The sequence below is a fragment of the Giraffa tippelskirchi genome, chromosome 4 (genome assembly GCF_054371585.1).
Source record: "Giraffa tippelskirchi isolate mGirTip1 chromosome 4, T2T-mGirTip1v1.2.pri, whole genome shotgun sequence".
In the NCBI taxonomy this organism is placed as follows: domain Eukaryota; kingdom Metazoa; phylum Chordata; class Mammalia; order Artiodactyla; family Giraffidae; genus Giraffa; species Giraffa tippelskirchi.
The window spans coordinates 80,190,354-80,207,328 of NC_137278.1; the positions used below are offsets into that span (position 1 = coordinate 80,190,354).

At 41.9% G+C, this 16,975-nt stretch overlaps 1 protein-coding gene and 1 long non-coding RNA gene across 24 annotated transcripts in view; one reads left to right on the plus strand and one right to left on the minus strand.

The window, feature by feature from the left end:
* Positions 1–3,227, minus strand: part of LOC145503544 (uncharacterized) — a 100,457-nt gene extending 97,230 nt beyond the window's left edge. For both annotated transcript variants that reach the window (XR_014051561.1, XR_014051560.1), the window contains exon 1: positions 1,236–3,227. This is a non-coding gene — a long non-coding RNA (uncharacterized LOC145503544). The remainder of the gene's footprint in view (positions 1–1,235) is intronic.
* Positions 522–16,975, plus strand: part of MAP4K3 (mitogen-activated protein kinase kinase kinase kinase 3) — a 179,354-nt gene continuing 162,900 nt past the window's right edge. For 20 of the 22 annotated variants that reach the window (XR_014051553.1, XR_014051552.1, XR_014051550.1 and 17 more), the window contains exon 1: positions 824–1,022. Coding sequence is in view for 9 of the 22 variants with exons in the window: in XM_081483169.1 (XP_081339295.1) it covers positions 927–1,022 (96 nt within the window). In the remaining 13 variants the exon portion in view is untranslated. Of the gene's footprint in view, positions 709–823; positions 1,023–16,975 lie in introns of those variants that run through there. The other 2 variants (XM_081483181.1, XM_081483190.1) reach the window with 1 other exon arrangement.

Genomic DNA, 16,975 nt, shown 5'->3' on the forward strand with positions numbered 1-16,975 from the left:
CCTCCACGCGTTCGGCGTGTTTCCCACCGCCTACCTACTCCACATGCCACCCTGGCCGCCGCCCTCCTGGCCCGTCCTCTTTGGCACCCCGGCAGGTCAACTCTACCGGCCCGAGTGTCGGGGGTTGGAGTCAGCGCAGTTCCCTTTTTCAGGGGCTTTCCTCAGGACACCTTGCCAGCAATCCCAGAAAGTCTATGGTATTCGGTTGTGTCCTATTTGTGGTTGCGTCTCAAAAAAAAAAAAAAGTTCGAGACACTACCTACAAATTCAAACTACTACCTGCTCAGGATGGGAGCCCAAGAGGCGACGTCAAACTTTGTCGTTGGGGGAATGACAAGCGAATAGGCGCTCCAGCCGGCCTGTGCCCACCCACGGGCCCGGGGGCAGGCGAGCTTCTCTGGCGCGGCCTGGCTGGCGCCGGCCGCACACTGGTCCGCCACCTAGGGAAGCCGCGGCCGCTCGGGCCCGTAGGGCCGGGCCACCCGCCCGCGCCGGGCAGGCGCACGGAGCCGGAGCGCGCACGGGGCGGGCTGCGCGCGGGGCCGGGGAGCGCTCCCTCCGGGATCGCGGCTGCGCAGTCGGGCGGGAGCCGGGAAAAGGGGAGGAGGGTGGCGGAGCCGGAGTAAGGGGAGGGGGAGGAGCGGCCAAGGCGGAAGCCATGTTGGAGTTTCACCCCGAGCGAGGGGCTGCGAGCGTCCTCCGCTCCGTGTGGGTGTGACCCGGGTTCGGCGCCGCGGCGGGCTGCGGGGGGCGGGGACGGTTAGGCCGGTCGCTGTCGTCCGCGGCGGCGGCCGCAGCGTGGAGCCGGGCAATTGTGACCGCCGGGGGGAGCCGGGGGCCGGCCGCGGCTCCCACTCTCCGTGTGGCCCCCTGAGCGCCCCCCCTCCCCTGGCCGGGAGGGAGGCGGGGGGCACCCGGGGCCCGCCATGAACCCCGGCTTCGATCTGTCCCGCCGGAACCCGCAGGAGGACTTCGAGCTGATTCAGCGCATCGGCAGCGGCACCTACGGCGACGTCTACAAGGTGAGGGCGAGGGGCCGCGCGCCGCCGAGGCCGCGGGGCGCCGACCCGCCGCCGGGAGGGCGGGGGGCGCCGGCGAGCCGGGGCGCCGGAGTCCGCCCTGCCTGTCGGCGCCCGAGAGCTGTGGGGGAGGAGGCGCGGCGGGAGCCCAGAGCTCCGCGGCTGTGCAGCGAACAAAGGGCCAGACGCTTAACCCCGAGACCCCCGCGTCCTTACCTGGATCTGCCCCGGACGCGCGTTTCCCGGGAAGCGCTGATCGGCGGCGGCAGCTCTGCTCTTGACCGCGTTGAGAGGGTCTGCGCGTTTGTTGCTTTGGCAGGGGCAGTGCGACGAGCCGGACGGCAGGGGTTTGGCGTGTGTCAAACCTGCGTGTTCCGCACGGACCCGGGTTATTCCGCGCTGGGTTGGCATCTGCTGCCCACCAGGCCCGGCGATGGTCGTTACTCTGGGCAGTTTCATCTCCCTTTCGTCTCTTGGCATCCGCATGTCAGTTTCTTTCAATTTTCCAAGTAATGACTTTCTTTTGTAAAAGAAATCTGGTTAGCATGACTCCTTTCTCCCTTTCTTTCGAAAGAGCAACTTTTTCTCCAACTCAAATTGGATTATGATTCCTTATTAAACTTGTTTCTGTCAGTGACACATAGGATTCAACTCTTTTTTTTTTTAAGTGACTTGAACACTTAGGGGAGGTACTGGTTTGACGAGGTTAGAATTCAAAGTCCATTAGTAGCACAGCATTCCTGTTGTAGAGGGACCACTTCTAAATGTGGGAGATAAATCATGCTTCCTTGGCCAGCTCAACTCTTGGCCTCGAAGAGGCTGCCAAGAAGAGGACGCTCATGCCAAATGTGGCAGCAGTCTTGATTTGGTTGTGTATCTTCTTACTGGTAACTGAAGTGGAACTCCTCCTGTTTCACGTAACACCTGAGGATGCGTAGAGAAACTTAAGTTTACTTTGGAAAGTTGAGTCTTAACTTTGTTTTGCCCACGTTTAAGCAGAAGATTTTTACTTTCACGTCACTTGTAATGCATATGGTAACTTAGATATTCAATACAATGCAGCCAGTATTCTGCAGGAGTGTTGTTTTGTGAATGAGTCGATTTCCCTTCCCACTTATCTCACCACTTTTCTCCATAGACAGCACGGTGTCTTGTGCATGCCTACTGTGTATAAGGGCTTCCAGGTGGCAGCACTACTGGTAAAGAACCTGCCAGCCTTTGGAGGAGACATAAGAAGTGAGGGTTCAGTTCCTGGGTGGGGAAGATCCCCTGGAGTAGACAATGGCAACCTACTCCAGTATTTTTCCCTGGAGAATCTCATGAACAGAGGAGCTTGGCGGGCTACAGTCCATGGGGTCCCAAAGAGTTGGACACAACTGAAGAGACTTAGCACGCTGGCACTGTATATAAGGTACTGTGTGTCTATCTAAGCACTTGGGTTGCAGCACTAAAAGAGGGACAGTCTTCCCAAGTCTTACTGGTTTATATTTTTTGGACAAGAACATCACTAAACATCCATTTAAGTAACTGTCTTGTTGCAATTTCCTTTTGTGCTGCAGAGAAGAGAGGATTAGGATTAGGGCTAGTAGACCATGTGGGGGGGTGTGGGGGGAACCTCATCTCCTCAGGGGAGTCAGAGGCACTGGGGAGAGGGGATTATGCCAGATAGAAGGAGCATGATCTGGGAAGGCTTGGAGGCCCCCAGGGCAGGGTGAGGATTTGAAAGAAAGCCTGTATGGCCTGAGTAGCCAGAGAGGGAGAATGGCCCTAGATTGAGCAGGCTTCTTATTAGGTCCTCCGAGGAGGTGGGACTTCTCCCTAGGACAATAAGGAGTCATTGCCCGGTTTTAAGCAGAAGAGTGACTTTAGACTTGAATTTTTACAAGCTTTATCACTGCAGTGTAGGGGGTGGAGATGGGGGACAGAGGTGAAGAGCAGTTAGGAGGCCACTGTAAGAATAACTATTATGTTACTGTGTTTGGAATTTGTAGTGATTGTGAAAGTTGAAGTGAGTGAATCCAGGTAACTTAGAGTTGTTTAAGGGAGTCTTGTATTGAGATGAAAAGTTAAATGAAACTTTGCTAATGTGTCAGTCTTAGGTGGCGGTGTGGACAGTAAGTTCTTTATCAGTTCTTTACAAGAATAATTGTCCATGTATTTACTGTGTTTAGAAAAAACAGCTGTTAGTTAAGCCACATGATTAAAAAAAAAAAATTCAGGCTTGTAATTTCCTCAGGACATCTAATTGCAGTACAGGTATAAGTTGATTAATTTTGTCATCTGTTTAAAATAATGATAATAGAAGCTAACATTTATAGAGTGTTACTTGCCAGGCACTGCTCTAAGACTTCGTCCTGTATTAACTTACTTAATCCTTACAACAACCCGTGGAAGTAGACACTGTTATTAACTCCATTTTGCAGTAGAAGAAACTAAGGCACGGGGAAGTTGCAGTAACCTGTCAAAGATGGTAAGTGGCCAAGCCAGAACGTGAATCAGTTTGCTTTAGGGACTGCATTCTTAATTCTTAACTTAATACATGGGCAGATCATGTATTATCGAAGTGAAGACACAGAGGCACACAACTTAGTTCAGCATTTAGTTGCAGCTGCACCCTGAGTCAGAGAGGATCTTTAGGTAGTAGTTAGTATACCTAACTCCTGCTGTGCAGCCAGGCCTCACTGTTTTTGTATAGTCTGCCAAGTGGACATCAGATAATAGATGCTTGATCCCTGCCTGCCAGACTCTTATAGTACCAGGGACCCAAAGCAGAGAAACTCTACATGGTTTTTGGCATCATATCCCCGGTTTGCTGAACAACCCAAAGCTTAAACTATTTGTATTTTTGTCTATACATAATCTTGTTCATGCTATAAAGATAACAGATTTTTTGGGGGTATTTGTTTTGCTCTTTTGATTTTCCTTGTTTATGCAAATTGTGTTAATCAGAGAGGAGTGCATTAAAGGATTTTTTTTTCAAAAGTCAGTAGTTTGCTCCTTAATTTGTCAATGTTTAGGTGCTAAAAATGGAATGATCCAATTAAGTAAATAAGTTAGAGGCCAGTTGTGTACAATTATTCTTACAGGGTTGGTGTTTTAAAGGATTTTTGTTTTGAAAGCTATATCCTTTGCAGTGTAATAATATGCTTATTATATTTAAGGTGGTGTGTTTGGTTAAAAATTATTGAGCTAGGATGTGGAAGCAGAGAAGGAAATGGCAACCCACGCCAGAATTCTTGCCTAGAGAATACTGTGGACAGAGGAGCCTGGTGGGCTGCTGTCTCTGGGGTCACACAGAGTCAGACACGACTGAAGTGACTTAGCCTGCATGCATGCATTGGAGAAGGAAATGGCAACCCACTAGAGTATTCTTGCCTGAAGAATCCCAGGGACAGAGGAGCCTGGTGGGCTGCTGTCTATGGGGTCGCACAGAGTCGGACAGGCTGAAGTGACTTAGCAGCAGCAGCAGCAGCAAGATGTGGAAGAGCTGGAATTTATTAGTTCTGTAGCCTTGTAAAATCATTTAGCCTCTCAGAGCTGTTTTGGTTTGAAAGTATTATTACCATCATGTGCCCTTTTGTTCGTGGTGTTAAATGACTTACGTCAGTCAACAAGTTTTAATTTTTTTAAGACCAAAAAAATACAAATAATACATGTTCTTTGCATTATCTTGGGCTTCCCAGGTGATGCTAGTAGTAAAGAACCCGTGTACCAGTGCAGGTAGATGTAAGAGACACAAGTTCAATACCTGGGTCAACAGGATCCCCTGGAGGAGGGGATGGCAACCCACTCCAATATTCTTGCCTGGAGAATCCCATGGACAGAGGAGCCTGGCGGACTGCAATCCATAGGGTCTCACAGAGTCAGACACGACTGAAGCGACTTAGCATGCACTGTACTGTCTTAAAGTACATGAACATATAGTTTAAAAAGAACAGTCATAATACTTGTAAATGTCTTGTAACTCTGGGTTTTATCTGTCAGATGAAGTACCTGTAACAGGAGTTACGTAGGGACCTGTGAGTTGACAGCTAAAAGGGGCTCTTTGATTGAGCCTCAGGAGCCCGTGAAATCCTCTGAAATTAATAGACTTAACATTGTATGTTTGTGTGTTTTTCTGGAGAGATGGCTTTTGGTATTACTACATTTTCAAAGAGGTCCATGATCCTAAAATAGAAAAGAATGGAGAGCTGTAGGTTTGTTATTTGAAAGCGATTTCTTGGAGGGTTAGGTAGTTATATACCATATGACATTACCAACATTTGTTAACATCAATGTGATTTCCACATGCATTATGCTATTTTTCTCAGGCAGTTTTCCTGTTTAATTTGTATTTTTCCTACCCTTAGAGTCTTTGTGTCCAGATGTTTTTCTAGATTTACAGCTAGAGAGAAGATACTAAAGCTGGAGATAGGGTGAGGCAAGGTGATTTTGAAGCACCGGTTTTCATGTGTTCTGAGATCATCTCAGTTGGTTCAGTGGCTCTAGCCTGGTCCCTGTGAACACTCCCAGATGCCACCAGCTTGTGCCTTTTCCTGAGTTCTAGCTCCTTGTCTCCAGCTGACCTCTTCACAGACTACATCTTTCTCCAAAGGTGACTCATAGCCCTCTTTTGTCAAATGCCACAGTATGTCCCAACTTGGTTGGCTAAGTCTTGAAGCCTTGGAATCATCTGTGCCTTTAGACTGGACTTCATAGGTGTTTTCCAAAGTGTGACGAGGATGCTGCAAGGAAAGCAGTACTGTGAGTTATACCAAAGACCAGAAAGTCCTACGGTAAACAAATGTGGTAAACAATGCTTAACCCAGCAAACTCCAAACTTACTTAACATGGGATTCTTCTCTGTAATTCCAATTGCTTATCCTTAGAACTAGTGTCTTTGGAAATGTTGATATTGATTTTATCTATATGTGCTGGGAAGTCATTCCCTCTGAAGCAGAGGCTATAGAGAAACTGAGCTCCAGGGTAGCTTTCATGTGGCAATCTATGTAAAGAGAGTCTCTGAAAGCTGGTGGGAGAAGAATTGAGAGAAGAAATGAAGACGGGATAGTGAAATCAGGAAATTAATTTGTATGTTCAAGTGTTCAGTGGATTGTGTGTTAACTTGTTTGTAACTCTGCAATCTTTCAGGCATTCCGATTAATACCATTAGACACTATTTCATTATAGTCAGGATTTGTAAGAACTTTTGTGGAAAACTCAGTTAAGACATGAAGACCTTTAGCATTTAGAAAAGAACAGCTGAAAGAAAATAAAACATGAGTATCTAGGGTTATGCTCGTTTTTTTTTTTTTTTGCTTTCATGGAGAACAAAGTTGAGAGGGACCAGAGGAAGTAGTCTTAAACTTCAGAAAGAAAAGAGTGAGGTAAATTAAGGTTGAGTTTTCTCACTTCAGTACTTATTTGAGGTGGAAAGTGACAGTGGAACAGACTGTTGAATAATTTCTGTAGATACAAACAGGTTATCTGACTTTGTTAGGATCTGATTCCCTCAAGAGGTACTTACCTCCAGAATTCGAAAGTACATCTAATTGTTTTGTATTGAGAATGAATAGCTAGTCATTCTCTCATGCGAGTCCATTTAACATTTGCCCCACACTGAATAGCTGTAATATGAAAGGAAAGGTTCTAGGGACTGTGTGTGAAATAGTGAAAAGGATAAGACTTGGTACTTTATGTACAGGGACATAACATGTGAGCCTACTTTTAGCTGTCATAGTTTGAGATCAAAACCGTGTTGATTTCCCCTTTTCTAGCACATTAAATCTCTTACTGGCAGAGAGATTGTCCTGACACTTCATCAACTGGACAGCCAGCCTCTCTCTAGCACAGCATAGTGATTTAAGTGTAGTTTCTGGAGTCAGACTACCTGGTTTCACCACCCACTAGCCAATTACCTAATCTTTCTCTCTGTTCCTCAGTTTCCTCAGTTGTAAAATGGAGATGCTTAAAAAAGTATTTGGGACAGTGTGTGTGTGTGTTTCTTAGTCATGTCCATCTCTTTGTGACTCCCATGGACTATAGCCCGCTAGGCTTCTCTGTCCATGGAGTTTTCCCAGGCAAGAACACTGGAATTGGCTGCCATTTCCTCCTCCAGGGGATCTTCCCAACCCAGGGATTGAACCTGGGTCTTTTGCAGGGCAAGTAGATTGTTTCAGTTCAGTTCAGTCACTCAGTCATGTCTGACTCTTTGTGACCCCATGGACTGCGGCACGCCAGGTTTCCCTGTCTATCACCAACTCCCAGAGCCTACTCAAACTCATGTCCATCGCGTCAGTGATGCCAACCAGCCATCTCATCCTCTGTCATCCCCTTCTCCTCCCGCCTTCAATCTTTCCCAGCACCAGGGTCTTTTCCAGTGAGTCGGTTCTTCCCATCCGGTGGCCAAAGTATTCCGCTTCAGCATCAGTCCCTCCAATGAATATTCAGGACTGATCTCCTTTAGGATGGACTGGTTGGATCTCCTTGCTGTACAAGGGACTCTCAAGAGTCTTTTCCAACAGCACAGTTCAAAAGCAATTCTTCAGCGCTCAGCTTTCTTTATAGTCCAACTCTCACATCCATACATGACTACAGGAAAAACCATAGCTTTGACTAGACGGACTTTTGTTGGCAAAGTAATGTCTCTGCTTTTTAATACGCTGTCTAGGTTGGTCATAGCTTTTCTTCCAAGGAGCAAGCGTCTTTTAATTTCATGGCTGCAGTCACTATCTATCTGCAGTGATTTTGGAGCCCCCCAAAATAAAGTCTCTCACTGTTTCCATTGTTGCCCCATCTGTTTGCCATGAAGTGATGGGACCAAATGCCATGATCTTAGTTTTCTGAGTGTTGAGTTTTAAGCCAACTTTTTCACTCTCCTCTTTCACTTTCATCAAGAGGTTCCTTAGTTCTTCTTTGCTTTCTGCCATAAGGGTGGTGTCATCTGTGTATCTGAGGTTATTGGTATTTCTCCTGGCAATCTTGATTCTAGCCTGTGTTTCATCCAGCCAGGCATTTTGCATGATGTACTCTGCATATAAGTTAAATAAGCAGGGTGACAATATACAGCCTTGACGTACTCCTTTCCTGATTTGGAACCAGTCTGTTGTTCCATGTTCAGTTCTAACTAGAACCCCATAAACAGTATGAAAAGGTAGATTCTTTACCATCTGAGCTACCAGGGAAGGCCCAATTGGGACAGGGCCTGTCACCTAATACTCAGTAATTGTTCATTGTCAATCATAATATTTATTATTGTATATTGCTGTTTCTCCTGCTGCTGTCTTCCTAACCTACTCTGCTCCTCCTGCTGCTGCCTCAGTGGTTTTGCCCTTGCTGTCTGTGCTTGAAAATTCCCCTCCCCCAATATCTGTATGGTTTGCTTCTTCATTTCCCTCAGGTGTCAGCTCAAATGTCCCCTTTTAATGTGCCCGTTCCTTATGATCCTATAAAAAACAACTCCTCCGCACTTCTGTCTTTACCTGGAATGTGTCCAGATTTTGTAGGGCCTGAACTTTATACAGTAATTTGGGTACCCTCAGTGAGAAAAGAAATACATTAGAATAAAATGTTTGGTGTGAAAGTGAGTATTTAGAATTAGAAAAGGTGTCCCAGCAAATGCGGTAACCTTAGAGGCAGGTCCCTCTCTTCTGAGGGCTCTTCAGGCATTTAATCAGAGATGCTGGGTGGTGCTTCCTGATGTCACCCCACCCTGCCTCTCCTTCCCCACCAGCATCACTCTCCATGTCCCGGGAGCTCTCAGCACTCTTAAAGGCGCAGGAGAGGGAGGAGGCCTGAACTTTTAAGTTTTATTAGCTTTATAAAAAATTCAGCTCTGCTTCTTTCTCTCCCTAATTTTCACTATGGCATGTGTCACCTTGTATTTATTTGCTTATTGCCCTTCTCTCCGCACTAGGGTGTAAGCCCAAGAAGCTGGTGGTGTAGTTTTGTCCACGGCTCTATCTCCAGAACGTAGAAAAGTGCCTAACACGTATTAGACCCACAGTAAATATTTTTGGAATGAATGAATGAACCGGCATGAGAGAAACCATGTGCTACTACCTAAGTTTAGAGGAAGGATAACATTATTTCTGGTTTGGAGCAGGTTTTAAAGTGGAGATGATACCAGGCTTGACCTACAGTTGTGGCCCCAGTGGATACAGACTGAATTAAACATTATGGATTATTATTAGGACCAAGCTAAATCAATAGGCTTAATGTATCTTCTGCATAATAAGCAGTGTCCATAGCTTACATTGGTGTAAGAATACTGTTGTCATTTTAATCTAAAGAAATTTAGTAACTAGTAAAAAAAATATATGAAGCTGTTACATACTGGTTTTTTTATTTTGAAAATATGGTTAAGTTGGACTTCAAATCAGGAAGAGGACTTTGTTCACCAGTACCAAAAGGCCTTAGATTTGAGAGATGAGCTCATGTTTGTTTTAGCTTTGTTTTTACAGGTTTTTTTTTGGTGGGGGTGCGGCTGGAAGATGCCATGTTTCGTTTCCAGCTGCCTTGACCTGAGGTTATAGGTTTGGATTCTTGATGGGACAATGTATTGCCTCCTTTAATCCTTAAAATCTGTTAGAAAAATTTTAGATGTGACTGTAAATTTAGGTACGTCCAAATAAGACATTATTATTTAAAGTCGTCTTAGAAACTTGAGATGGTAAGAAAGTTCTTTCTGTATAAATCATCCACCTTCTGTTCAAAGACTCTTCCCTTCATTACCTATAAAATGCAAACTTCTTAAAAAAATTGAAGTACAGTTTCTGTGTAATATATAAATTACAATGTAGTGATCCACAATTTAGAAAGATTATGTGCCGCTGATAGTTTAAATCTCACCTTCAAGACATTGTCCTTTTTGCCTTCTGGCCCCTTAGGAAGAGAAAGTTTAGATTGGAGGAGGCAGGGAGAGAGGAGGGAATGGTGGGTGATTTCCAGGTGAGGAGTAACTATATAACTATAGAAGTAAAGGTTTAGAGACTAAAAGGAAGGATTGACTAACATGGAAGACCCATGTGCAGGAGCATGGAGAAGTACAATTTGCTAGCTAAGGCAGGACCAATTTATAAACTTCTTGAAAGCCAGGTAAAATTGTGTATATAGGAAGTGACAGGGTGTTGGGATCACTAACGGCTTTTGGGCAAGATGTAATAATATTGACTAGTGCCCAGGATTATTCTGGCAGTTTTGATGAGAATGGATCAGAGAGGAAGGGCAGAAATACCTATTAAATAGAATCTGTTTTAGAATCCTTATGTACTTTTAAAAATAGTTGATAATGCCAGAGTTGTTTATGTTGATTGTATTTATTGCTATTGACTATATTAGCAATTATACCTGAGTTTTTTTAATACTGATTTTTTGAAAAAAATGATGAACTTATTATATGTCAACATAAATGACATTTTCATGAAAAATAACTATTTTCCAAATAAAAAATTTAGTGAAGGGAGTGGCGTTGTTTTACATTTTGCAAATCTCTTTAATGTTTTGTTAAATAGAAGACAGCAGATTCTCCTTGTTCTTTCATTCAGGCTGCTGCTGCTGCTGCTGCTGAGTCGCTTCAGTCGTGTCCGACTCTGTGCGACCCCATGGACAGCAGCCCTTCAGGCTCCTCTGTCCACAGGATTCTCCAGGCAGGAATACTGGAGTGGGTTGCCATTACCTTCTCCCTCATTCAGCCTATTGGGGTATTTTGTTTAGGTTGACATGTAAAGAAAATCTGGTCTCTGGCACATATTTATTTGGAAAAGGAGAATATTTTAATAGCCTTTTCAGATAATTGTGGGTATTTTCCTCTACAACTTGACCATTAAAAATTAGTTATAGAGTCCAAGACCTACCGTTATGGTAAAACACTTAATTGTTGGTCTCTCTTGAATTTTAAACAGATTGTTTTTACCCAGCTATGATTTTTTTTTTTAACATCATGCATTGTTCACTCAAAAATATGGATTCACGACATTATCCAGACCTTCCCAAGGTTGCCACGTTTAATAACACAATACCACAAATCATCACTCATCTCATCAGAAAAGTCTTAAAGTATCGATGGTAGATACAAGTTTTCCAAGACTCAGGTTTCTATTTAAAAGTGCTAAGTGCGTCCCCTGCAACAAACTGTTGGCTTTTTCATTGAACTGACAAATTCATTTCGTTCATGTTCAAGAAAATGTCATATATCTAGACACGAATAAGCACAGTCAGTCAGTTGGTCTCTGAAGTAAAAACAGTGTACTGTGGAAAAAGTGGCTAGTTCAGCTTGCAGCTCAATCACCAGTGCTGTTCTTTGAGATGATAACCAGTGTACTTGGAATGTAGAAGTGTTTTATGCATTTCATCAAATAGAATATTAAAATAATAAGTGTTTAAGGGTGAAGATTTAATAAAGTTAATGATGTTGCTTCCACAAGGGCATTCTTAAGTGAAATTGGTTTGTTTGTTTTTTCCCAGTGAGTGCACGGCAGTGAAGAATACAGTTGACTGCTGTACATTGTGGGACTGTTGCCTTGATTTGTGCTAAGGCACCGGCAGTTTGGGGCTTCCCTGGTGGTTCAGATGGTAAAGAATCCTCCTGCAATGCCTGGGTCTGGAAGATCCTCTAGGGAAGGGAATGGCAACCCACTCCAGTATTCTTGCCTAGAGAATTCCATAGACAGAGGAGCCTGGCAGGCTACAGTCTGTGGGGTCATCAAGAGTCGGACAAGACTGAACAACTAACACTTCACAAGCAGTTTTACCATCACTGTTTTTGTACTGTTAGTACAGATGTCACCGCAGTGAAAGGGGGCCAATAGCGTTTCAGTATTATTATGAAAATAGTTTTGACTTTTCAGTCTCTCAGAAAGAGCTCCCAGGGACCTCCAGGGATTCACAGAACTGTACTAGAGGGTTATATAGAGATCTAAGAGGAAGGTCAGTGGTAATGGGTCAGACAAGGCAAACAGATGTGAAGAACAGAAAGGAAGAACAGATAGATGAAAAGCATCTTGGAGAGAAATTTGACAGGGCTTTGTGGAGAAGTACAGGGATGGAGAGAGATGATTCATAGAGGACTTAATTTTCAGCCTCATTGAGGAGCATGTAATAGGTGCTTTATAAATACTTGTTTAAATCAGTTAATGGGAGAATGGCATCAGTTACAGAGACAGTGAAGTTGAGAAGGGGCGCTCTGACAGTTTGAATACTCTATTAGAAAATAGGTATCTGTGAGGTTCCCCCCCCCTTATTTTCTGGCTGTGGTTACTCTATAAAGAAACAGGAATAATAAAGACTTCCCTTCATTTTTCTGTTCAGAATAACAATTGTTTAGCAGTGTCTTAGGACAAGTGAGGCTGATAAGGGCCAGAACCTTTCTCCCAGCTTACTAAGGGATTAACAGGAGGAGATGCAAAATGTGTCCTATTGAAGAAAAATGCTGCAGATTTGGAGGATAATTGATATGAGGAATTAGTGAATGGTGCAGTAGAATATGAGCTAGGTATTTTTATTCTGGCATAAATTTGAAAAGTTTTTCATATTCTGATTATAATATGTACATTTTTTTAAAGAAAAAAAATAGGCAATAAGAAAACTCTAAGAAAATTAAAATGATTGATAAGCTTACTCCCAAGAGATGAATACTCTTAGTATTTTGATGTTTCTTTGTAGACAGATATTTTACAAAACTTGTATGCCGTTGCATATTTTTAAAATTAATTATGGCTTACTTAGAGTGAAATGCTTAGACCTTAAATGTTTCAGTTAGAGGAGTTTTGACATACATAGTTCTGCAACCCACGCCTTTATTAAGGTAGATGGTTTCCTTAACCTCAGAAAATTCTCTTAAGTCCCTTCTCAGTCATGCAGCACTGCCCCCTCAACCATTCCACTCCTGTTCCTAACCCTAACCATAACCCTATCGCTATGAAAGCTCTTCTAGAATGTGATATAAGTGAATCCCAAACGGATTACCTTGGCACCTTTGACAAAAATCAGTTGACAGTACGTGTGGTATTCTGCACTTTGTCTTGTCCCATTGAGCTGTTTGGCTGTATTTTCAACAATACCTCAGTCTTGCTTGTGCATATGTGCATTCTCCAGGCAAGAATACTGGAGGGGTTTGCCATGCCCTACTCCTGGAGAATCTTCCCCACCCAGGGATCGAACCCAGGACTCGCGTATCTCCCTCATTGCAGGCGGATTCTTTACACGTTGAGCCACCTGTGGGCTTACTGTAGCTTTATAGAAAGTCTTGAAATCAAGTAGTGGGATCTTCCCAAGTGACGCTAGTGGTAAAGAACCCGCCTGCCAGTGCTGGAGATGAAAGAGACGCATGTTTGATCCCTGGGTCCGGAAGATTCCCTGGAGGAGGGCATGGCAACCCACTCCAGTATTCTTGCCTGGAGAATCCCATAGATAGAGGAGCCTGGTGGGTTACAGTCCATAAGGTCGCAAAGAGTCGGCCACGACTAAAGCGACTTAGCATGCACTCACACGGTGAATCCTTCAACTTTATCCCTGCTTTTCAAAACTGTTTTATGTATTCTAGGTCCTTTATTTTTACCATGCAGATTTTAGAGTCAGCATTTCAATGATATGAAAAAGGCTTCTGAGATTTTAACTTTTTATTTTGAAGTGATTAAAAACTCACAGAAAGTGGCCAAAAAAAAAAAAAAAGGACCAAGGGATCACGTGGACCCAACCCTCAGCTTCCCTCAGTGTTGATATTTTTGCCCAACTATAGTGCATTATCGAAACCAGAAGATTGTTTGACACAATGCAATTAACTGGACCTTAGTAAATTTCACCCCTTTTTGCATGCACTCATTTTTTCATATCTGTGTGCATAATTCTGTGACATTTTATCCCATATGTAACCTACTGGGATTTTATTGGGATTATGTGGAATCTGCAGTTCAGTTGGTGGAGAATTGAGATCTTAACAGTACTGAGCCCTGTGATCTGCGAATATGGTATCTCTCTCCATTTATTTAGTTCTCCTTTAGCTTATTAATGTTTGCCTTTTCTTATTTATAAATTTCATCATTTGCTTTCTCTACTAATATAGTAAAAGATAGCTATTATGTAGTATTTCTTCATGGTGGTACAGTATTTGTAATATGAGCCCGGTTTCAGTCTTTATTAAAATCTTCACTGTACTAGTGGTGTCTGACTTCCTTTGATTTAACCTTGAACATTTTTAGCCCTGAGCATATGGACTCTTATTAAACTTGGCAAAATGAAAACAGGGGAAATGAATTTAAAAAGCTGTCCACTTCAACTATATTATCTAAAGATTAAAACAAAGTCCTTAGAGCCTTATGTATGAGATGAATTGGTGCATATTTTGCAAAATTAATATTTTGTTCTTATTAAAGGAAAATAAAAGTTTGCTTCATTCTTAAGAGAAAAACAAACAACATTGTACTTGATTGTTTAGAAAATCCTAAAGAATTCTTTCTCATCTTGAGGAGCTTATAATCTGATTAAGGAAACAAATTATGATTAAATGGATATGTGCTGCCGAAGTGAGCACAAAATTATGCCTAAAATGGAACATCTAAGGAACATTTCTAAGGCAATATTTGAACAATTAAAAGAGCAATAACATGTTTTAAATACTATAGAAAATTCAATTTAAGGGAAAGGTGAGTTGACGTTAATTTAGTAAGGACTTCCAGGAAGAATGAATCTGAGCTGGAAGTCAAAGAAATAATTAAGTTTTCATTTGTAGAGAGAAAACTTTTCATTTGTGAGTGAAGCCATTCCAAAGGAGTAGGTATGTATAACTACAGTTATAGACATATAACTGTGGGACCTAAGTGAGCAAAGAGGTAATAGACATTCTGACTAAAGTGAGGGTTCATATTTTGAGATGTGATAGATAATGTTTCAGATATCCTAGATACAGACAAATAAATGCTTGGAAAATGTGCTACTCATTTGAACTACAGTATATTTTCCAAATTCGTTAGGGCCAGTCTTGTCTTTCTGACCTTCTTAGGTCACTATTGGATGAGTTTTATTTCCTCCCTTTTCCCTCTGTTGGGCTAAAAGTTATTTTTATACTTCTGGTTTAAAATTTCAACATGGATAATAAGGTTAATACATCTTTATTCTCTTTCTGGTCAGTATATGGACTTGAGAATGATTCAACTTAATTACCACCTTTCTGTTTTGTGTTGTCTGTTAGTTTGGTTCTACACTGCATTTTTTGTCTCCCAGATGAGTGTTTACTATCACTGCTTTATACATACAGGGCTGTTTTACATCCAACCATATGGTTTTCAGTTTCTTTGCTCACTGTTGTTTCTTGGCATCTTACTGTGTCACTCACGCTTCAGTTTTCTTCTTCCTGTTTAGCATTATTTGGTAGATATTATTCCTCCCTCCCCTTCTCCCTTCGACTGTGTAAAGGTAAAACTCAGTCTCTTTTTTTCAATAAATGTCTCTATTTTTGTCTTAACTTTTATAATGTAGTGTAGTATAACTAAGTTAACAATTACTTTCTCTCAGAACTTTGAAGATATTCTATTGTTGATGATAAGAAGTCTATTGTCAATTTGTTGTTCCTTGTAGCTTGCTAATCAGTGTTTTCTTTCTAATTGATTTTAAGATTTTTTTCTTTGACTCTGGTGTTACATTGATGTTTCTAGATGTAGATTTAAATAAAAATATTTGTTTCATCAGTTCTGGAAAATTCTAAGCTGGCATATCTTTGACGATTATTTTTTTACTATCGTTTTTTTCTTTAGAACTATTGTATACTTTTCTTTCTATTTCATCATGTTGCATAACATCATGATTTTTCAGCTCTGTATTCTGTCTTATAGTATAGTTCATACCTTCAGTATCTTTGATTGTGTCTGTGTCTCATCTGCTATTCAGAATTTCTGTTTCCTTTAAAAAAATTATTTGAACTCACAGGAAAATTAGAAGAATAATACAAAGAACTCGCATATACCCTTATCCAGATTCACCAATGGTTAACACTTGGCCATATTTGCATTATCATTTTTTTCTCTCTTTCTAGATACATTTATCTATATATATGTATGCACACATATTATTGGGTTGGCCAAAAAAAAAGTTCATTTGAGTTCTTCCATAGCATCCTAAGGAAATACCGAAACGAACATTTTGGCTAACCCAATATTTTTCTGTGAACCATTTGAGAGTAAATTACAAGCATCATGCTCCTTTATGTATATACAACTCACATTATTTCTCAAATATTTTCACTTAAATGAAACCACAAAGTCAGACTTTTAGTGTACTACTACTATCTGATCTGTAGACCTTATTCAGATTTCTCCAGTGGTCTTAATAATGTCCATAAGAGCGTTTTGCCTGCTAGTTTAGAAACTGACACAGGATTATTCATTGCTTTTAGTTTTCAAGACTTTCCAGTCTCTCTTCATCTAGAATAGTTTTTCAGCCTTTCTTTGTTTTCCTAGACACTGACATTTCTGAAGAGTAAGTGTCATTTATTTTGTAGAATGTCCTTCATTTTTGGAGTGTCTGGTGTTTCCTTTTGGTTAAATTCAGGTTACACATTTGGGCAGAAAAGTGTGTAAATGATGCTGTGTACTCAGTGAATCATATCAGGAGGCATGTGATGTGGATTTGTCCCTTTATTAATGTTAGTTTTGATCTCTTGATTAACAAAGGTCTGCCAGATTCCACCACTACAAAGTTAACTATTTTTTCATTTTGTAGTTAATAAGTAATTTGTGGGGAGATACTGTGAGACTGTATAATACCTCCTTTTTCATCTAACTTCCACCCATTAGTTTTAGCTTCCATTGGTGATTCTTACTCGAATTATTACTATGATGGTTGCAAAATAGTGGTGTTCTAACTCCATTAATTTCTTCTGTACTTATTGGTTGACATTCTGTTGTGATGACGAGCTTTTGCTGTGCTTAGTCTCTTAGTTGTGGCCGACTCTTTGCAACTCCATGGACTGTAGCCCGCCAGGCTCC